Below are 23793 nucleotides of genomic sequence, written 5' to 3'. Positions count from 1 at the left end.
AAAGGTGAGTTACCCCACATCTATCATGTGTCTACGCGTCTAAGTGTACAGAGTACGACAGGGAAATTTTCGGTGCCATTATTTTTTTTTGGACTAATTAAGGTTTTAGGTGACATCTCTATCAACATTCTGATATATATATGGATTTTTCTTGCACTTTGTTTTAATTTGGTCAAAATCGGACGAAAAATGAGTGAACAAAAATAAAAAAGGCAAAGGGTTAGGAACATATCTACGCGGATGTTGATCCAAAAAGAATTCTAGACATTGTTGGCGTGACCGTGAGGACAGTTTTGAACATCAGGGTGGACAAGAAAAATGGGAAAGGAGTCAAAAGGAAGCGGAATAAATGGTTTGAAGTGAGATCAAACATTATTCAAATCCCTGGAGTCCAAGATCAACGAAAATCCACCAGCATCAATACGCTGCTTGGTTGAAAAGTTCAACGTGGACAACATCACCACCAGGACAACATTTCATGATGACTTTGACCTTAAGAGCTTTACCAGGACTCCAAGACATCTCCTCACCGGCAGGATGAAGTTTTAGCTTTAGGGCTTGAGAGATGCAAAAAAGTACTTAATTACTTGAGCAGTTATCCATTGACTGTGAGTCCTAAAACTGATAAAGTTCTTTTTGAATCAGTACTGACAGTTCAAACGACAAACGGTTTACCTATGGACTGATCCCAAGGACTAATGGGATCGACCCTAAGACTGGCCTGGACCAAATAAATAAGGACTGACAGAGCAATAGTCCTATATGTATTACCGTAAGTTGTATTTATAGGATGAAAATAGGAACAGATCCTACTCAGCATTTAGAAAGGACATAAAATTAAAATTAAAACTTTCCAAAAAATCATGAGTGTTACTCTATGTCATTCATGAGCAGATGCTCTATTTATTATTTTAGACTTAAATGATCTATCCTGAAAAACAATAATAATAGCGTTTGAAAGCAAAAAACAAAAAAAGCACTATGAAGATGGGCAACTATTAAAATTTTTACACACAAATAAGGCCATATATTTTATAACTCTACGTATAATCCCTTACCTGATCTAGATGATGCAAGCAACACAATAACTGGCGAGCAGGCAAAGTCCCGCTCACGTAAGGAACTCCATGATTTGTGTCTGAGTCGTGATGGAGAAGCACACACCGGCGGAATACTTGGAGGTACATTAGCTGTCCGAATCCACTCAAGCGTGGGTCGAAGAGCACAGGAACAGTTCCATGGATTAGAGTGCAAATCAATTCCATAGAGAGAATTTCTAAGAGGATACCAAACAGCGGGATTCAACTCTGCCAACCGATTTCCATCTATCTTGAGTCGACGTAGGGTCTCAAGTCCATTGAACGCGTAAGGTTCAATCCAAGTAAGCTGACAGTCGCTGATCTCCAACTTGACGAGCTGACTCAACGCAGAGAATGCATAGTTTTTGATTTTTCGTATAGGATTCCCTGAGATGGAGAGCTCCCGAAGTTGCGTTACACTATTGAGGGATTTCTCTGGTACAGAAACAATAGAGTTTTTGCTTAGATCCAAACGAACAAGATTAATCAAATCTCTGAAAGCATTCGGCTCTATCTTTCCTATTGAGCATGAGGATAAGTACAGTTCTTGAAGATTTAGGAGATTTTTATCAATAAAGATATCGTTTCGGAGGATTTTGAGGGGATTTCCTGGAAAATCCAAAACCTAGGAAGACCATAGAAAAGGAAAAGATGAAAAAGATTTATGATATTGAATCAAATACAATAAACTAATTTATGAATGATTAATATTTATGTGAAATAGACCTGAAAGGCTTGGCCAATATCAGATTGTCATCTTGACACATACCTATTTTTGCCATATAAAGATATTAACTAATTTAATAATATATGTATATATTAATAGATCTGATTTTAAATACTCGGGAAACCGGGATTGATTGTTATATTCATAAATATATTGTTCATTTGTAGGTATATGCTAAAAATGTCACTGCTTAGTTCAAAAATTGATTTGATGAACATATGTACAAGTACATTATACACCAATAAAATCACTCAAATGTTCTTTAGTTGATGTAAATATTTGTGAGATAAAACGTGATACGTATACTCTCAAAGTTTATTAGTTTTATATATTTGTTATTTATATGAAATAAGAATTAATCAATTATTTTTCCTCCTTTATCATCCAATGAAGAGTATATAGATTTGATTAACTTCAATAGTGATACTCCTGAGAATAATGCAGATTAATTAATGTATATTAGTATGGGGTTGAGTCTAATAGAAAGTAATGCCCCATAAATTATATTCAAATATAGGTGTTTTAATCCTATGTATTTTTAGACTCTAACATAAAGGGTGGTTCATCTGAACGTTCGCAAGCCGAGGAAAAAAAAAATCAAAACACTTCTGTGACTTTATTTCTAAAGCGATCTTATACAAAATTTCACAAAAATCAACATTATATTATAAATTTGACAGTAAGTAAATATACTAGCCGTTAGCAAGGACCACATGGGCACAACGTACCCAGAAAGGTGCCACTCCTTTCTTGAACGTCCCACTGGGGTAAGGCCTGAAGTTTTCCTTATCCCAGCTCTCAGGGATCTTGTGATGCTCTCGACAATTAAATTGTAAACCAGTTCGACATTTTCTAAGACAAATGAGTCTAAACGGCTCCATTCCCGCGAGTTAAGAGGCCAATAACTCGACAGGACGTACCTCACATTCTCAGAATCAATAAAATCGAGTGTTCTTTTGCTTGTGTGACAGGGTGCCCCATCTTGCTGCCAGATCCAAGGTTGGTCTTTCATGATGCTGCAGATCTAGGGAAAAACTTTGGTACGCAGAATGATGTTGACCTTCAGGTACTGCTTGAAGATGAAGGGTGTCATAACGTCACCTTCGCTGCTAATAACGGTAAGAACCACAACTTGATATATCCACCTCGCTTCACAATCCTAGGAACGTTATAAGGACTTTTTGCCAACCATATATTGTTCTTTGAGTTATACTTTGGGGGTTTGACAGACATGTTTCTCATCTGAGAAGAAACAGACGAGATCTTTTACGGGAGGCTTATTTATTAACTTGATTAAAGCCAAGGTTCGGGTGACCCTTTTCTCCCTGTTTGACAGTGTTGGAAGCTGTCCACTTGCAATGCTTATAGCTGTGGCACCGTAAGTCTTCATTCATGACAACATTGACAGTTGAACGGGATGCTATGTCGATATTATCAGTCATCGTACACATCGATTGGCCGGGATTTCTTATTTATTTTCCGCAACTGAGAAGGGCTTCGGAAGATTTTGGCCGCTTTATGGTTACAATGCTTTAGGAAAATCATTGGCAGTGGATCCTCACCCTCCTGCTACAGACGTTTTCTCAATTTTTGGACGAACCGAGTTTTGTACAGGACTGCTTTAGCCCAAAATGAGTTGTCTATTTTACCATTAAAATAGCACAAATATACAAAAGTGCACAACGTTTTTGTTCTTGATTAAAAGAAGACGGGGTATGTTGTTGTATGGATGTATAATGAGCAACTAATGTGGTAATGGGACATTCGTACCTGACTTATTTTCTATTAGTGTATGCTTGTAATAAAAGCAGGTTATAGGATGATGGGATGAGGCATAAGAAAAGTGCAAACATTTAAAAGAACTACCCTTTATATGACATCATTTCTTGGTGAGAGTCAGAGCACCTGAATAAACAGAACACATTTTATATATTTGTAGTAATTACTTGAATGTTGACAAAACCATTTTGTCAAAGCTTAGAATGAGGTAAAAGGTGTTTGAATAAAAGGATATTTAATGTATGTATATGTGTTATATAAAAGCTTTCCTCACGACATTTTCTTTTGAGAAAAATATATTTTGCAATGTTGCTAATGTAACAAAACAACTACAGAAGTATGATTGGGCTGAATTGGCGCAATGGTTGAGGAATTATGGAGCAAATGGTTTATGACATTAAAAGGTAAATTAGTTATCATCGTAATTAATAGATGTTTGAGGCGGATTGTAAATCATGATCCATGAATCAAATTTATATTCATTAAGTATTTTTTGACGAATTTTGTTCTGCCTAAATATAATTTTGAAAATTGTTTGCGTAGAATAATAAAAATGTTTAACATGTGGATCTTACGCCCCAAGTAATTTATATCTATATTAAACTTTGCAAGACATTAGTTTGGCCTGAGGGCAGTCTTCTATGAAATTCAAGAAATTCACTTTTCCAAGGAAATTAATTACCTTTAAAGTTTAAAAAAAGTTGATATTTTTCCTTTTAAAAATAGAATAATATTAGTGTTCGATTCTTCTGACTTCTGACAAATTTAATAACTTCATTTATTATTTGAACAACTCTGGTAATGAGTAATTATTAAAGATGTACCGATACTAAAATTTCAACCGATTCCGATACCATCTGTATGAACAATTCGGATTCCTTTTACGTGTAAAGGAATTATATAAACAAATAAGAAAATAATTTACTTTTTTTAATGTTTAACTTTTTAATTTAATTAATTGAGGCTTGACAAAAAAAGACAAATATATAAATCATCTTTATATTTATTTTTTGTTGATAATTGTAAATTAATTTTTTTAAAGTTAGTTCATCTTTTGCCCAGGAGTCAATTTATTCCTGGTTGGCTCATATATATTGCCCACACTTCTGAATAGTTTTTCCTTTTCACCTTAATTTTGTTATACATGTCATTTATTCCTGCGGTTGTTATATATTAAAAGTAAAGAAAAAATGATTTTATCTGGGCCCCCTACAGGTAAGAGCCCATAGTATTAAATCTAAGTTAGTATATACTATGATCCTTACTTCTTTTTATAGATTGACCATTTGAAATAATCAAATTATTGTTTTTTGCTTAATAATGTGTATAGTAAGCACAAGTATAGATGGAATCGACATTATTGACCCAATAACCGATTGCAATACTTTAAAAAAGGCATATTCTTGCGAATTACGATACCAATTCCAATGCATCTGGTACACTCCTACTTATTATATATATTATTTTGAAAAAATAACCCTAATTATATAAAATAGGAATCATAAACATTGAGAGGCCACTTTTCAGAATAATGCGCCTTATCACTTTTATAGAGTAATGAAGTTGGTGTAAACCAATTCTATAAATCAAATTGCGAAACTAATACAATGTGATCAATATTTATTCAAACAATGACAAAACTCTCTGAAAGTTTTTTAAGTACAAAATATTATCCTTCTAGCACCCCCTAGCGTAAACCGATTGCACTTATTTAACGCAAGATACACATTACTGAAGCCATCTACTGGAAATATAATGGATTTCATTTTACTGCACATATTGCAAAAGGAACATGTATCATTAGGAAATTTCCATTGCATCATTAAAATGTAAAAAAAAGAAGAAGAAGATAATTCAACAGAACCTCTCTTTATCATGTAAATACATGTATGCATGTTATATTTAATTAATTCCCCGTTTATTCTTTATTATTATTTTATTTTACGTTATCAAATGTAAATTTAATTACACTTTCTAATGGGTCCTCATTAACTAGATGGAATATAAACCTCTTTTTTCTCCTTATCAGCTATAAAAAATAATTATTTGTAATATTTTTACAGCCTCCAACGTGTGTAGTTATGTACATTGTGTGCATAGTATATACACACTTAAAGGCATCTAAAAAAAGACCACGCCAATGAATCACAAATCATATTTGATAAAAAAATCCAAATATTAAATTTTTTTCGTCAATTTATAATATAAGTTTTTTCCCTCCATTTTTCTTTGTCTTGAATATCATTATGATTATACATACACAGCATATTTTTCTAACAATAACAAAAAGAATATTAATTTTTATTCTATTCTTTTCTGGTCAAATTGGTTTGCCCTTCATTTTGTGAACATTCATTATAAATTTTCTCTGAGGAAAGAATATATAAAGAGGTTGATTGTGTGACTGGTCATGTCCTGAAAGATTTTGAATATTCCTTAATTAAATATTGTATTTTAAATACAGGTATAGTGTTGAAAAACTGTGTGTATAGTATGCATGCTAACCCATTCGTAGTAATTTGGGATTTTCTGAACCACAAATATTATAAAATGGCTCTGAACCTTAAAAAAAAAAAAAAGATGCTATAGGTAACTTTTTAGTATTAATCCGAAACATTTTTTAGAATTAAAAGTATTTTCTTGAAAGTATTCCTCAATTTTTGATTTACTGAGTGGTCCATTAAAGTCGGAACACTTTGAATTTTAAACTTCAACAAGATATAACTTATTAATTAACAATATAATTTGAACAAAATTAATAATATAAAAATGTGTTTATGAGCTCTCTGAATAATAAATGTAGCCACCCTTAGCTTAATGAGGGTTTTGGAGAGGCAGCACAAGGCCTGGTACATGCAAACGATATATTCATTGGTCACGGCGTCCTGAGTGTCCTAGCTGACAGTGGCTTTAAGGCCCTCAGTGTTTGGATTACGGACACTGAAGGCGTAGTCAAAGGGGTTGGTATCAGAGCTATAGTGGGCCCAAAAGTGTAAAAAAAGGGGCCAGAAGACTCATTCGAAGAAGCCTTGCAACGGAAGAGATGGTCACTTTCATTGCTGGTTTCAAAAGTGGCCTCTACGACCCTCAAAAGCCCCATTTCACTGATTTTTTTTATAGTTCTCTGGACTGTCTGGTGTGAAACTCTAAGATCTCCTGTATGGACCCCTATGGACTTGAGGGGGATTAGCATGGGCTCTTTCGGGTCTAGTTTGGCCTTTTTTACAGAATTATTCTTCCACTTTGTCGTTTCGGACTTGCTCAAATTTCTTTTTCCCCAATCTTACATTTTACCCAATTGATGTAAAAACTCTCTTTGCCACCTTTTCTAAGTCATTTTAATATCCAATTTCGTTGTGCTTTTAATTTTTTTAGAGTTCCTATCACAAACTTTTGTTATAAATATATATGTTTGTTATATTTTTACATCCATCATAAAAAAAGGAAAGAAACATATAGAATTATATTTTTTATGTAGCCTATTCCATCGCGTTTATAGCATGACATAGTAACTTTTTTGTCTGTGGTATTATCATTATTTCAAGAGCATGAATCTGAATGAAGCATGTAGCTCTAATTAACTCTCTACAGATTGTTGCTCTCAAGCATATCAATAAATTATGTACATTTACAATGTATGTATTATAACAAAGGAAAAATAAAGAAATTTAGCATAAAAGCTTAAAAAAAGGAAAAATAAAGCCACGGCTTTTTGGATTTTTATGAAGGGATATATACTGTGGGCTGTCTAGGATTCAATCGACCATAAAAGTGGAAAATTTTATGTGAAAGGAATATACTTTTGGATATATATATATATAAATTGATTAATAATATATCTTTTGACAATATATCATATTTATTTGTAGATGTAACACACATACAGGGTGTTTCATAGAATGGAAGACACTTTTAGTGACTTTTATTACTTAAGATTGTGTAAACAAATTTCAATGCTTGAAATTGCACCAAAAATTACTGGGTCTATGTTTGTTTTCCTGAATCACATGTCACTCTAGCAGTAAAAAAAAAGCTAAGAAAAAGACGCTGGGGTTAGAGGTGAACTTTGTAAGACCCGAGCCCGAAAATATGTGGCCCGAACATTACAGCCCGACGTTTATTTATATTGTAAAATAATTCCTTTACTACTAATGGATGACGTTATTTTCGATTTGATTATACAAATAAAGAACTTTGGTTTTGTACTAGAATATTTTTCGTTTGGAAAAAAACATTTCATAAGAAATTTTTGTAAGGATTTATTTAAAAAAAAACAACCAAAATACTGCGAACAAAAAAAAAATCAAGGAAACCCTCCGCCCCTACATAACAAAATAAAAATGAATAAATATTTAATACGTGTCTATAATTCCTGCAGACACCCCTATTGTGTGATATTTGACTTCATCAATTGGTTATTATATTTATTTCTCATTAGTATATATTGGACTATTTTTATCGTAGCGATTATCATATTTTGGGGCCAAATTCCACAAGTTTGCCCTAAAACCCACACCTTGTAGCCCGTCGTAGCCCGATCTACCTCTATTTATGATCAAGATCTCTGCACTTCTCGTGTGGGAATAGCTACCTCAGTTATTTTTGACCAACTAAATGTCTTCAGACACAAAGTCTACATCGTCACAAGCGGCTTGCTTTGCCACCGCAAAAAAAATGCATAAGTCAAAACAGGAACAAACAGGACTTCTAACTCTAGTGAATGTGACCACCTACAACCCTGATTTGAATTCGCTTGAATATAGCCTCTGACCCCACATTGATTCAAGGGCTGCAATATATGCCATCCAAACATCCCCACCTGAAGTCCTACGTCAATGAGCAATGGGAGATCATGAGCAAGGAGACTATCTGTAACGAGTATTTTAGCCTTTATTCGCCACCTGAAGGCTATGGTCATCGCCAAGGGTGACTGCATGGAGAAGGAACTATTCTCGAGGAGTGCGTGAAGAAAATTAAAAAATAAATAATGATATAGTTGAACCTATTTATTACAGAAATAAATGTTATAGAAATTCAAATTGTATGATGTCTTAATTTCCATGCAACACCCGGTATTGAAATAATATGGTCATCCCACGTTTAGGCAGATAATATATCGACACAAATTGCTACCTTATTTCTGTTTTATGTACAATAATATTTATTGTTATTTGAAAAAAATTATATAATATAAAACAAATAATCGAAATAAACTGTTTGTCAGGTGGTTCTTCTTTTTTCTTCATAGTCTCTAATTTTAAATTTCTTTTATGGCGAACTAGGCTGTCCACCGCATTAGGAACTATGAATGAAGTTGGTCACATTGGAAGTACAATTGAAAACAAGGGCATCCGGAAAATTGGTTATAGATATATTTTTTCAGGATGGGGCTGGGTTCTTGGAATTTTTTTGAGAATTCCAAAGTTATAACTTCTTGAAAAAATTTAAAAAATTTAATTTTGAAATATTACATTTTTTGGACAAAAATTACAAAAATTACAGCCAGAAGAACAATTTTTTGGAAAAAAATTAAAATTTTGTCTGTTTTTAGAAAAAAAAGTCAAAATCAATAATTTTTCTCAAAAATAAATTTTTTTTTTCAAAAATTTGGATAATCCATAATTAATCACAAAAAAAAAAATTTTGGAAAAAATTTTCAAAAAACCTCAGGTATTCACAAAAAATCATTTTTGAAAAAAACTTTTAAAAATAAAAAAGTAACAATTTGTTTATTCCTTAATATATTGAAGTATGAATTCATTTCAACTACTCAACCTTCATTAATTAATAATTAATTCGATTTCAATGGACCACCCGTAACTATTATCTGATAAACCGTCGACGATCCCTTTATCTTATGTATCATTGAAACTGTTTTTGGCGTATTAAACGTTAAACCCACTGGTCGACCCTTTGGTAGAGTATCTTTTGAGTCATCATATCTTCGAGATATGCAAAGAAATCAATTTTCTTTTAGTTCAATTCATAAAAAAATTATGCACGTTCTTTAGAATAAACTTTTACCATGAATCAACATCTGAACTTCTTTGGTGGAGGCCTATGAAAACCCCTGTGTGGTCTGTTCAAGAAACAACATTGTTATTTTTTTTTTTGGTGAGGTTAAATGAGCACAATTTTTTAATTCTATAGTAAAGTAGCTAAATAGCTGAAATCCACTTCCTTTTAACCACTGTCATTAGACCTTTTTTTCTTTTTAAATGAATAAACTTTCTTAGAGTCATAAACAAACAGAAAAAAGAAAAGAAAACCTTTTTATTTCTTTACATAAGTGCTGTAAAGAGTACATGAAAGCAAAGAGGCAAAAAAATACACTCTTAATTCTCAGCAGACCACACATAATAGACGAAAATCATGAACTTACATACTAAGGACTTTTTCTTTATTTAAAAAGTAGAAAAATGAAAAGAAAATCCTTCCTCGTTTAACCTCTATCCCTGATTTATTTTATATTTTTTTAAAGAATAAATTTAATTACTCTTTTATCAATGCCAATTTTATGTATCAGAGACCTAATTCCTTACTGCCTTGCATTCTTATCTATCTCGATGGATTAATTTAAAGAAATAGAGTATAGGAACTTACATCAATATGTCAACTTATTATGTCGATTTTTGTAGGATCAATGGACAAAGTAACACTTTGCTTTATTCCCCTACGGAACCTTTCTAAATGTCCATATCGTTGAGTCTTTAGCTCGACTGTTGGTGGAGTAAAGAGGCAAAGTAGAACTAAAAAATTAAACTCCTCATAATCGACGAATAACTTTACAGGCTATAGGGAAGGGTTCATATGTCAATTAAGGCAACTTTGCTTGTTGTTACACCAAAAATCGACCTATTATCTTATAGAAACATTATATAGAATATTTTGCAAAATAAATGTAGAATCCTTAGGCAACGGATTTCTTGTGCTTATAAATTAAGGCTCAATTTAAACTTTAAATAGAAAAAAAAAATCTCAATCACTTGGTTTATTGTATTAAACTATTTGAGTACAGTCGAATCACTCTTTAGTTCAACCAAAAGTAAATATATATTCGAACATCCTATATTTAAGCCCTCTGACTATATCCTAGATTGAGACTGAAAGCTTAAAGCCAACCCTATATATCTTTTCCTCTGTCTAATCTACAAATTGACTTCATGTTTTCGCCCACTGAAAAGTTTCTTTGTTATTGTTTTATCTTCGAAACAACATTTGATTGACTTTTTTAAACGTTACCTGAGTTCCCGAATGTTTTTCCATCCTTGGAATGATACTAAAGTTATCGTTCGGACATGACACTGTTTCCTTCCCTTTTTTCCACTTGCATTCACAAGGTGAAGGACATGCCTCTCGTGAAGTAACGGAGACAGAGCGGATCAGAAAGGCAAAGAGAACAAGTGCACGAAATCCCAGGAGCATTCTAAGATATTCTGACTGAGGAAAAACCCTAAACAAAATCCATCAATCCGTCCTCCTTGACCCATAGTAGTTCGTCTGAATGAGAAACGTTTCAATTTGCATTGTCATCCTCGTTCTCCATGTTTGTATTTGTAGTAGTAGTAGTAGTAGTAGTAGTTCTCAGGGGCTTTGAAAGTGTGAGGATTCTGAAACAAAGGAGATAAAGATATCGTTATTTTGTATGCGTAAAAGTTTCATAGTCATATTTTTATATAACAGTTGACCATTTTAAAGTTTCTTTTCCATAAACTTTACATATTTATACTATATGATATTATACATATATATATATACAGAAATGGACAGAAAACCAAAGTTATACAAATATATGTAATATACATGTACATAATTTTGTTAGAAAAGGGAAACATGTATTTTAAAAGTGCAAATATAACTAGAATTTATAGGTCTCTTTTTACTCACAGATTATGCCTCAAAGCAAAGTATACAGATATTTAGATATACATATATATGAAAATATTTTTTTATAATGTTATTTCTTAAATTACAAATATCTACATATGTAAATATATGAATATACATTGAGGAGTGTTCAAAGAGCGTCTGTTTGATACACATTAGATCAAAAAGAAATCATGGAGTTAAAAAATAAATTTCCAAGAGAAGGAATTTATTGAGCTATAAAATATTACTTCAAATTTGATAGGAAATCTAATGATAATAAATGCCCCCCCCCCCTCTTCCCCACTTTTCAAATAGGTATATGCATTGGGCTGTAAATTCTAAGCATTTTGGGTTTGTAAAAAAAGAGAAAAATAATATGGTAACCCTGACAATTTGATAAATGTTTGAGGGAAGAACAGCTTAGGTAAAGTGGATAATCCCTGAGTATGAAATAACGGAGTTTTTTCCAATTAAAGGTTTCGAAAAACCAGAATGAGTAATTCGGGTTTACTTAAGACATGTGCAAAATGTATTAAACTGGTCATTTAGCTAAAAGCTGTCCCAATATGTATTAGAAGTGATCTGATTTCCTGAAGCATAAAGATGTTTCTCACGAAAATGATACAAGTAATAACATTAATGAACCAAAAAGCAGTGACGAGAAAGTTCAGTTTAAAAAAATTCCTAACAACATCTGCAGCAAAGGAAAGGACTGAAATTCTCGACATACAATCCATGCCTCTCTTAGCCCAGGATTCTATGGATGCACAAAGTGATGAAAATAGAATAGAGTAGAAAGGGGGCTCTTCATTTGAACTGGAGTGTTGGTTTAAGGAAACAAAGCTTAGAGGTGCTTCATTATCAAAGTGGGTGGGTGGTATTAAATTTGTTGGATTTTATTTTTAATAATCCACAGCCATTAAAAAAAAAATAATAATTAAAAAACCCACAGCTGTCCACATAAAGTTAAATTGCGATAATAATTTCTATTTAAAAAATATTATTTACGGAATACAACATTATTTTTAAATAGTACTAAAAAAAATGAAGATTAAAGAACATATTTAAAAAGAAAAAACAAACATTATATCAATAAAATATTTGCTGAGATACTATGTACTATATGCCTTCTAGTCATATAAAGGTTTTGTAACTTGTATTATTTTTTAGTCTCGCAATTTAATGGTTTTAAAATATACCAAGGGACTTTGTTCAATTTTAATAGTAATTTTTTTTTCCATAAAAAATATAAGTGGATAACTTTTTTAGTATTATTATTTTAATCATTCCTTTTTTTAGAAGTAAAAAGGTTTTAAAATCACAATCACCAACACTGGTGATGGCGGGGTTGTTGTATCAAAAGGAGAAAAAATGCCTCAAATTTAGTTTCCTTTTGGATACTGGTTACCTGCGGCCGACTACTTGATGGCATTGAAGAAAAATGTGATAACCAAGACTATGAGAATGTCCAACAAGGACACGTACGTATTTTAGTAGGACAGGGCTCCAGCCCATACTGCTAATATTGTACAAGAGCGGGCGGGTAGCAACATGAACTTCTTGTCCTAGAACCTTTGGCCACCTCAGAGATCATATCTGAATTCACTGGATTACTCAATTTACTGCCAAATTGAAAAGAAGGCCTGCAAAGTCCGCCACCTGGATATTGATGCCCTGAAGACCTCAGTAAACCAGCAGTGGAGGATCATGAAAAAGGACTACATTGCCAATGTGGGAAAGGGATTCCGGAGGCGGGCGGAGGCTGTTATTGAGGCTGATGGTGGCCAAATTTTTTAATTAATAGGCATTGTTATAGTAAAAAATATTATAATATAAAATTTTCCATCTACATCATCATCCTGATCAATTATGAGTATTTTAATGACTACTTAAAGGCAGATCTCAGTACTTTTTCCACACCTGGTATATATATATAATCTTGCAGACGCCCCTGAGTTAAATATTTTGTGAGTTCTTATAGGCTAATAATATTCAAGAGATAATGAGGAGTTGATAAAATTTAGAGATTATAGTAATGAGATCATTCAAGAAAAGAAAAGCTCTTTACCTATTTCTGTATTTTTTTTATCTCCCTTTTGATTGGCTAGGATTTTTATTTATTTAAAAGAAAATCAATTTAAATTAGACTCAATTGACTGGAAGGAAAGTAAAACGAAAAAATGTATTAAATTGAAAGGTTTAAGCCCTTTTGCTATTTTTATCTTTCGTTTTATCATCTCCTGCATGATCTTGAGTAATTTCACAATATATATAATGGAATATAATGATAGTGTGTACTGCCTTTGTCTATTATGCTATGTACATAAATTATGAGTCAAAATTCTGTAAATTATATATATATATTTTAGTATTTAGCTTATCAGTAAAAATATTGTGTACCTTGTTTTTAACAATTTAAGGGGTCTAAATTAGACTGAAGTCCTATCCGCCCGGTCCTAATAAAATGTGTCAGTCATAGGACAGGTCCTTATTGGTATTTTATGATAAATATATATATTTGAAATAAAGACAACATCGCTGGAAAAGCTCTAGGCCTGCACCTAAAAGTGCTTATGAGAAGTGATTGAGGATTGGAAAAAGTGTAGGCACAAGTGTATTGTATCTGAGGGGATTATTTTGAAGGGGACAACATAAAAATTGATGAATAAAAAAAAAAATAGTACAAATTCACCTTACTTTTTGAATATACCTTGTACGTTCAAGAAATCATTCAATATTTTCTTCATTTTTATATTTTTCAATCCTCCCAGATAAGAGTGAAGAAAATGAAACGATACCTGAGACTGTAGGTTGGACTCATTGGTCCTCAGTCCTGAAAAGGGGGTAGGGATACTTAGGAAATGGTCCTAGGACCAATCCTAAAAATATGTGCTCAATGATTTGCTGTTTCTTCTCTTATAAAACATAACACAGAAAAATTGAACTCCCTAGTTGAAGTGATAGCTGTTGAACAAAAAAAAAAACCAAACATTACCTTTGCTCAATATGGAAACTGTAAATCATTAGCAGATCTGATAGTTACACCCCTTAAATTATTTAATATAATATGCAACATATTTGACTGGAAACTAAATAATAAAAAAAAATAACTAAAAGTACAACTTTTAACTCATATTTGGACTCGTCCAAGAGGCTTAAAAATGACCTGAGAGGCCTCAAATTTTCGATGAGGAAGTCTTTTGATTGTCCACAGCAGAATAAGCTCCTGTGAAAAGAAAAAAAAATCCCCCAAAAGCAGAATAACATATCGAGTTCTAGATTAGACGTGCACATTACTTTTTGTAGCTACAATCTGAAAGGTGTTTTCTTTGCTCCTGAAGCTTTTATCATTATTATTTTTGAAGAGATAACATCTAAATATAAAGTAAAGGAAGAGTAGCACTAATTCTGTGCATTATAAGTTGTTGAACTTAGAGAAGAATATAAGATCGACAATTTGGTGAAACTCAAGCCATTTACCTGGCAAAGATATGGAGTGAGATTTGTGCCTCTCTCATCGTATTTGCTTGTAGTTAATCTAATGAAACGTCCATTAAAAAAATTGTATGGCTTTTATTGCGGAGAAACTGTGACAGTTGGAACCTACAAATGTGGGAGAGTTAAGAAGGATTTTCATTCCTGCGGCTGCACGCTATACTCTAAAAAGATAGAGACCGTCATTTGCTTGTGTTTTCGTTATTTGGTCTCTATGCAATTTTATTGTTGTTTTTCAATTTCTATGAGCTTCTTGTTTCTCATAATTGTAATCGTTTTCGAGACGTTTGTTTAAGTGCATTCAAGTATTTTGTTGTCCTTTTTTCTAAGAAAGTAATTATAAACGAAAATGAGTATTCATATATTTAAGATCCAACTTTTTCTTGATAAATAAAGAGGGGAAAAAAGAAACGTCAAGACAACGAAGCTGATTTCCCCCAAAATATTCTTCAAATTGTTTGGATTTCCATGTTGATTTTTGTTATTTTTTAAAGCTTGCCGGTTGGTCATAATTTCTAGAACGCTCATTCTAACAATAACATAATAAAACCATACCATGAATCGCCTTTTTACAATGTACAAATTATCTCTATACAATTTTCCTCTATATTATCCTTGAAATTCGACCATTTTGGACTTGAGCCAATTTCACAAATTATTATTTATTATTATCTATTTATATATATTTTAACCATACGGCTTCAATTCAATATTCTACCATATTATTGTTTCTTTCTTCAAACGTTCTCCCCTTTTTTTCCCTGCTGGATATATATATATATATTTTTTTTGTGTGTGTAGCATAACTTTCTCAATGATATCTTTTAAATATATATTTTACATGTATACATAGATATTTTTCATATATATTGCAAAATATGTAGGGATTTCAGTTACCTAAATTGAAAGGCTGAGATTGAGTTTCTGAGGCATATACTTATATAATTATTTTTTGCTGAATGAGGGAGATTAATAATATATGTGTCGTCCAGAAAGGGATTTAATTTAATGAAAATAAATAATAAACCCTGGTGTGTGTGTGTGAGAGAGAGATTTAGTTAGATATTAGTAGTATTTTCACTCAGAAATATAAAAAAAAAGTTTTGATTAAAGCGGATAGAAAAACTTTTGATAGGAACTCTACCTCTAAAAACATTTGTAAAGAAAATCAAAATACCAGTAAAATGATACTTATAAAAAAAAAGTAGTAGATTGTTTTCATTTATCCTTAAGTATGGAAAGGTTTAGTAATGTAATGATGATGGTCTCTAATGCTCCCTACTTCAATAAGAATTTGCTTTAAAATATACAAAAATTAGAGATGTATCTCTCCCAAAAAATTTTAATAAACCGTTAGGAATCGTTCTAATTCTTAACAAAACGTTCAAATCAGACATAAAAAAAGTACCATGACACAACCTTTGCCAAATAATGTCATCATCAATCTACCTTGGTTTTAAGAGATTATAAGAGTGATAAAATTTTTGAATAAGGCTTTTGATGGACTGATAAGAGGGACAACACTGATTTTAAAAGCCATATTAAAAATATAATACGACAAAAAGTTTAATTTTTATGTTGATTTAAGTGTCAAATTTATATTCTTACATTCTGAAAGTTGCAATTTTGGACAACTTCATTGGCTGAATTCCCTAAAAACACATCTGGATCTCTGGTAGTTTTAATGGCCAATTGCTTCTTATATTTTATTCTTATTTTCTCTTGTTTCCGTTCTTTTTAGAAGCGTGTATCCGTCTTCCGAATTCTGTATATTGAGGGATTTTATTTAAGTGTTTTTGATTTGTAATATGTGTATAATGATAATTAGATAAATTCTATTGAGAGAAGGATAATTATAAACTAATATGTTTATTTATGTATAATATTTTTTTACTACGTGATCTTTCTTCTTTTATTTATTTAATATGTCATTTGTCAGTGAAAACCACAAGAAAAAAAAAATCCAGAATTTAAATGGTAATTATTCTAATTTTTAACAAATATTCGATATATTTATTTTCGAAGGAACTTTCTTTTCTTACTAATCCAATGTATGATATTGAATGAAAACACAAATACCCCGCTACTACTCCTTGAGCATGAATGCCATGCATGACAAATAAAGAAGTTATGTTCCTGCACCCTGTACAATATGTATATTTAAATCTCTTGAAGTCTCCATGAGTTCTACTTACTTATATTTAGTGCAAGATACTAATTTATCTCGAGTGCGTTGTCCCTTGATCTACTAATATATACAAGGTCTATTTTATATAGTGGTAGACTTAATTTAAATCTTAACAAATCAGAAATTTACACGCCGATAGGTTTTGTGACTAAAGATTCCTGAAGTAAAGTTTCGACTCAATAAAAACAAAACAAATGAGAATGAGTAAAATGGGGCAAGAAAGGAGTGAAATTTTGAAGCTTCTCTCTCGCAGCATGCCCCTCATGCCATATCTTAGGAGCTCGGGTGCAACCTTACCACTGTTTATCGTGCCAGGGGCTTATTCACTACCACCATGGTCTGTGGCTAGCACAGGCAAAGCCTGCTCTCCCATTTTTGTAGAGAGGAAGGAGTGGCTCAATGCAGATGCTGAACTTCTGGATAAGAAATTGCTCCCTGGGACCAGAGAAAAGTTCGTGGACAACTTTATTTTCACTCCACAAAGACACATGCATTCCTGAGAGGCAACTTTACGGACTTTTGGTACCTCAACACGTGGTCACCCTCCTCTCCAGATCCAAAACCCATGGACTACTTTATATAGGCAGGTCTTTAGGAGATGGTGTATGCTACGTCTCACATTAGTATCAAGTCTTTAGTGGCTTCTATCAAGAAGGAGTGGACCAAGTTCGAGTCTGACTACATAGTTAGGGCCTTCAAGGGATATAGGGCTCATACTGAGGCAATTATTATAGCTGAGGGCTTACATATTGAATAAAAGTTTGCCAATCACTATTTTCAGATCATGTTGTTAAATAAATATCCTCACAAACCTTTGATTTAAATTTTATTCTTGAAAATTGAAGAAAATATAATGTGTATCATAAGATAGGATCACCCCCGTATTTTATATTTGTAAGTAGACAGGCCTGACAATATTAAAATAAATGAGTTTTGGCCTGATAAAATAAAATAAACACTTAAAAAATACTTTCTATGTGAACAAAATAATAAGACATTCTGTGATTAAACCAACAAGGGTTTGTAAAGATATATGACAGTTGTATTAAATTATTCAGTGTCTAAAATCCTAATATATGTATGTACATACGTGGAATAGCAAATAGTCAGATGTGTACATAAAAACGTTGCCTTAAGATATTTGTCTACCTACAAGAGTGGGTAGTAGTTTTTCAAGGACCAGTGAATTAATAAAGGGCTCAATAGATAAGGTTATATATTGAATGGGAAAACAATGTACATATTGTAGTATACAAAATTAACATTTGACAAATATTAAAAAAAAAACGACTACAAAATCAATATAAATATCAATACGAATGGTTATTTTTATTTAACACTTGGAGAGGTACCAAATTATTAGACTTAAAAATTGTTTCAAAACTTTTTCACAAACTGGTATATATATTTGAAGAAAAACTAAAATAAATGAGACTTTAAGAAGTTAGAAGACTCTGTTTCTGTCTTAATACTTCATATTTTTTCATTGTTTTTTTCTTTGGTTATAAACTTGAGCTGACTTTATTTTCAAGTATACCTACGTAGTTCTTATCTATTATTTTATATGTACATAAGTACATATACTTATATATATATATGTATTAGTAAGTAAGTAGTTTCTAGTTTATTTATTTAAAGATATTTTTTTTGGCTCTCGAATGTATTTTGTTAATTCGAATTCAAGGCCCTGAAGGTCTTTCAATATCGAAAATACAAAGATGAAAGGAAATTAGAAAGCCAAATGTTAGAAAAATATAAAAAAATAAAAGTACTAGGAGCTAAATCTTGCTGTAAATAAATATTTAGTTGTATCTTCTTCGTCAATTACTTATTCTTCCACTCTGAAAGAAGAACGTCAAAGTCATTAAAATGTTGGACTACATTAGGGAAGTAATAAGCAGGGTGAATGGGTTATTTAAAATTCATCTAAATGGTTGGCTTGCAAATGTGAATGATTAATAAACTTTAATTTTTTCATGAATATAGGAAGGTTTAGTGATTATTTTGACAGTCTGGTTCAGTCATTTCTATGTGTATAAACAAACTAATTTAAACATTTCGTCATCTCGTTATCATGAATGAGCAGAAGACCAAAAAACAGGGCATCTCAGATATCTTAGATGCTGAAATTGAGGTGTCTAGGATTATGGACATTGTGAAGTGCTCCAGGAGCCTGGTTTTCCTGGAAGGATGATGAAAAAGATCTTTCCAGGAATTGCCACGATAACAACTGTTTCGTGGATGATAAGACCATTAAGAGACCGTGAAGGGCGTTTCCGGATTTTCCTCATTTCCAAGTACCTCACATTTGCAAAAAGTATTTATAAAACAACCTCTGGAATCCATGTTTTTCGGCCAAACCTTGTACATACTAAGTCATATGCAATATGTTGATTACAACTGAACTTTAGGGGCTTTTTATTGTAGAAGTACGCCCTTTATTTAGGTTTGTTATAAATCAACAGTTATTCAGTTTTAGTCAATGCAACCATTCAATTTTGATTTTGATTAATAGGTCAAGAAACAAAGGGAATATGAATACATTCTGACTTTCCTCTAAAATACCCTCAAAATAACGTTTAGGACTCACCTACTAACAACTGAAGTTTATGGGCATTTATTTACTAAAATACTGGACTATAAAGTTTTTTTTATAAAATAAATGTCTGGTGAATCAAATTGGAAAAAATCCTATTAAGTTTGACAACCTGATTCTCAAAAATTACAAAAGCTAGGTTAATAACTCTTCTTGCAAGAGATTAACAGTTGTAGACAAAGTTTATTTTTCAAAATGCTCCCCTCTGCAGACAACATTGTCTCTACACGGCGCCTGGACATCTGGCACAATGAAATCACAATTTTTTTTATCCCTCTATCTCTCAACTGTAGCCATAAGATCTGTCCCACTTTTGTGAGGGATTTCTCACAAGCCTTCATCTTAATACCATATTTCAGAGGTGAAAGGTCAGCTGATATTTTTTTAAATCTTAAACACCTCAGATCTCATAGTTAGATTGAGTTACAGATCCTATATTAGAGTTGCAAGTAGGAATACGATCAATAATAGCGCATACTAAATTTGAGTCAAATCCGTTGCTTCGTATGAATTCGTAGAAGGATCATAGAACATATTCAACTCGATTGTTTATCTATTATTCTTTGAACTTATTTTCCCCTGTTTTTAAAGAATTTTACAATTATCTCGGAATATTGAACATTACAGCACTAAGCCTAAATAATTGTCTGTTTAAAAAAACAAAAACAGTAAAAAAAATAGGACACATATTTAGTGATGAAAATCAGCATGGCCTGACAATTTGAAGAATGTTTTGGAGGAGAGCAGATACAAGGGAAAAGCAGGAAAAGGAAATTGGCAAGAATTACTCCAATGACAATCTTCAATTCTACTCAGAGTCCAAATTACAATTATAAATCTGCAAAAATTTTCAAGGTTACTTTCCGTCTATTATGAGCATACACTATTAATTCAATGAGTTTAAAATTAATTGGTAATATCAATCTAGTAGGAAATGAAGTTCACTACTCAGGAATTAAATTATAATAACAACTCCTTAGGAAAAGAAAATTAATTTTTCTAATTACGAATTCCAAAAGACCTATTGGCTCAAAAAAATATAGTAGATTTACACCAATAACAATATTTTTACTGAATTTGACCTTTTAGAAAATGAATTGTTTTAAAACGCCTAAATGTCATCATCATATCTCACAATATTATAGTATATTTAACCTGATGTATTTTAAATACTATTTCAGGAGCGTCCGTAGGATATTTTTTTGTAGCTTTGTTTTTTGGATTTATTTTTCAAAAAAAATCAATTTTTTTTTGTAAAAAATTATTAACTATTCACAATAAATTAAATTCTTTAAAAATTTTCAAAATCAAAAGTAAGTTTTTTGAAAAAAATATTAAAAATTTATTTTTTTTCCAAAAAAATATCAAAACTCATAATTATTCATAAAAAATTAATTTTTTTTGAAAAAAAATCCAAAAATATTTTTTTTTAAAAAAACCAATAGCTATTTACAAAAAATTAAATTTTTTTCAAAAATTTAACTTTAAATAGTAAATGTTTTGAAAACAAAAAATCAAATATTATTTTTCTGGAAAAAAATATCAAAAATCCGTAATTATTCATAGAAAGTTAAATTTTCTTTTCCAAAAAATTAATTTTTTGGAAAAGAAATAAAAATTTAATGTACATTTAAAAAAAATTGAAAAATTTATTATTTTTGAGTAGGTTTTGAAAAATTTAATTTTAAATATTAATTGGTTTGATAAAAAAATAAAAATGTATGGATAAAGATTTTAAAAATTAAATTTTGTGACAAAAAAATTCCGAAATCCGTAGCTATTTGGAAAAAATATACTTTTCGAAAAAAACATATTTTTTAAATTGTGTTCTCTGCTGCATTATTTACCCTAATGATTAAATTTTTTTCTAGTAAAATAGCAAAAATTCATTAAAATCGGCTACAACTCTCTATCCAACCCCATGCTTACGCTCCTATATATATCTACATAAACAATCTTCTATTTAAAATTTCATCGTAATTGCATTGTATAACATTTTAATATAGAAATTAGGATTACAAATAAAAAATTGGTAAAAATAAAACATAAATTATAAATGAAAATTTGTCTTATTTTGATGTGTCATACATATATTCATGCAAAGTGAGTTTTCATACTTCTATTAAAATTTAATTAGAACAACAATGCACAAGTCAGTTATTCATTAGAAGCTTCTTGTCACTTTTTGCATATGATAAATTAACATGACAAATTAGATGTGTACATACAAACATACGAATATGCATTTATATTCATTTCTTGAACATTCAGGGAGCGGGGATCAAATTGTCGCCAAAATATTTTTCTACAAAAAACAACACAAAATATACATTTTTTAACTTTTTTATTGAAAATTAAAACTATGACGAGCATATAGGTATATAGTAGCCATTCATTCGATATAATCACCGTTGGCATCAATAACGGCCTCAATACAGCCTCTGAACCGGCCGCAGGCTCTTCTGACCATCTCATTATCCATGTTGCCGAATACCTCCTTGATGGACTCCATCAGGCTGACCTTTGTGCTATGGGGATGTCTGTTGGTATGTCTCTCGACATAGCCCCAGACAAAATAGTCCAAAGGATTAAGGTCGGGAGAGTTAGGAGGCCACAAATCCTTGGTCACGACGTAATAACAGTTCTCGGTTAACCACTGCATGGAGATTTAGGACACATGGCAGTGTGCTGAGTCCTGTCGCCACACCCAGAGCCTGTCTCCAGCCACCCCTTGGACATTCATGGACCTGGTAGGGTCATCCTCAACCATCTTCTTCACCTTGTCGACAAAGTAGGTGTCCCTGACCTTCCTGTCAGCGCCCTCCTCCTTGGGTGCCCTCTTTATGGTGGCATCAATATCCCAGGTGTCCTCTAGCTTCTTACGAATACGCTGAACAGTCCGTAAATTCACTCCTAAGGTTGAAGCAATCGTTGAATTGGAGATTTCACCTCCATTATTAACCAATGCCATGACTACGGCGGACCTCGAAAGCTCCTCGTTCAACTTATTTATAGCTCTTTATCTCCTCATATGATGACGGCATGATGCTAACTGAACTACATTTTGTCAGCTGACGAGAATAGCTTTGCTATTTGGTAACCGGTTTTTTATTTGATAATATCGTCTTCAAGTTATCAATGTTTAAAGTAGGCGACAATCTGATCCCCGCTCCCTGTATATATATATATGTATAATAAAATTAAATAAAAATGGGGCTGATTACATTATTATCTATACGAGGACTCGGCAATCTTTTACTTTCAAGGAATCATTGAACCCCTTACCACGGAAAAGAAGAAAACATTGAGAGCTACAAATATTTTTTGATATCTAAAATGAAGTGTACACTGTATATATAAGTTTAAATATTCTTTTTATTTTAACTTACGATTTACGCAGAAAACTCACAAAAAACTAATAAAAACGCCAAGTTAAAGATCTTGTTCAAATGAATTAAAAAATTGTGCTTCAATGCTAAATCTACACGTGGCAAATAAATGATGCGGTTAGCTGTAATTTGTGCCTTTGGTCATTTTGAGACTAGCATTTACCTGAATTTAAAAAAATCTATACTTTCACAAAGTTTTTTCCAAAAAAAACATGGGAAAAGGCCCAAAATCAGTTGATAATAGCCAATTCTTTCCTTCACTATGTCATTATTATTCAATAATTGTGGATTAACAGCTTAACAAGATTTACATAATTTGAGTTTAACTAATTGATATTGAGAATATGGATAATGAGGGGGAGGGGAACTGAAAAACTACAGTTGTCATTCTGATATAGGTTAAATAAGAAAGATAACGTCGTTTGACACAAGAAAATAATACTTTTAGTACAGATTTGATCTTTGTTGTATCTTTGAACCTTTCCTGTCAAAAGATAAGGATAAAAGACTTGAAATCCGTGGATTATCGGTAAATTCTCGGTGGATAATAGTTTTTGTCAGTTCTTATTTACTTGTTCCTATCCAGTCCAGTTTTAGGACTAGTCCTTAAGGCCGTCGGTCCTCTGGACTCTCAGTTCAAAAACTGATTTAGAAAAAGAAGAGGAAATAAA

At 31.7% G+C, this 23793-nt stretch overlaps 1 protein-coding gene across 1 annotated transcript in view; it reads right to left on the bottom strand.

Moving 5' to 3' along the window:
- LOC121123371 (uncharacterized) overlaps positions 1–23793 on the bottom strand; it is a 232570-nt gene that overhangs the window by 7062 nt on the left and 201715 nt on the right. Inside the window, exons 4-5 of the mRNA XM_040718492.2 lie at positions 10828–11195; positions 1059–1704 (exon numbers count right to left, since the gene is read on the bottom strand). Of these exons, the coding sequence (XP_040574426.1) occupies positions 1059–1704; positions 10828–11010 (829 nt within the window). The 5' untranslated portion in view covers positions 11011–11195. The remainder of the gene's footprint in view (positions 1–1058; positions 1705–10827; positions 11196–23793) is intronic.

Source organism: Lepeophtheirus salmonis, chromosome 8 (assembly GCF_016086655.4).
Source record: "Lepeophtheirus salmonis chromosome 8, UVic_Lsal_1.4, whole genome shotgun sequence".
Classification (NCBI taxonomy): domain Eukaryota; kingdom Metazoa; phylum Arthropoda; class Copepoda; order Siphonostomatoida; family Caligidae; genus Lepeophtheirus; species Lepeophtheirus salmonis.
The sequence above is the reverse complement of the archived record's forward strand: the minus strand, read 5'-3'. Positions and strand labels throughout refer to the sequence as shown.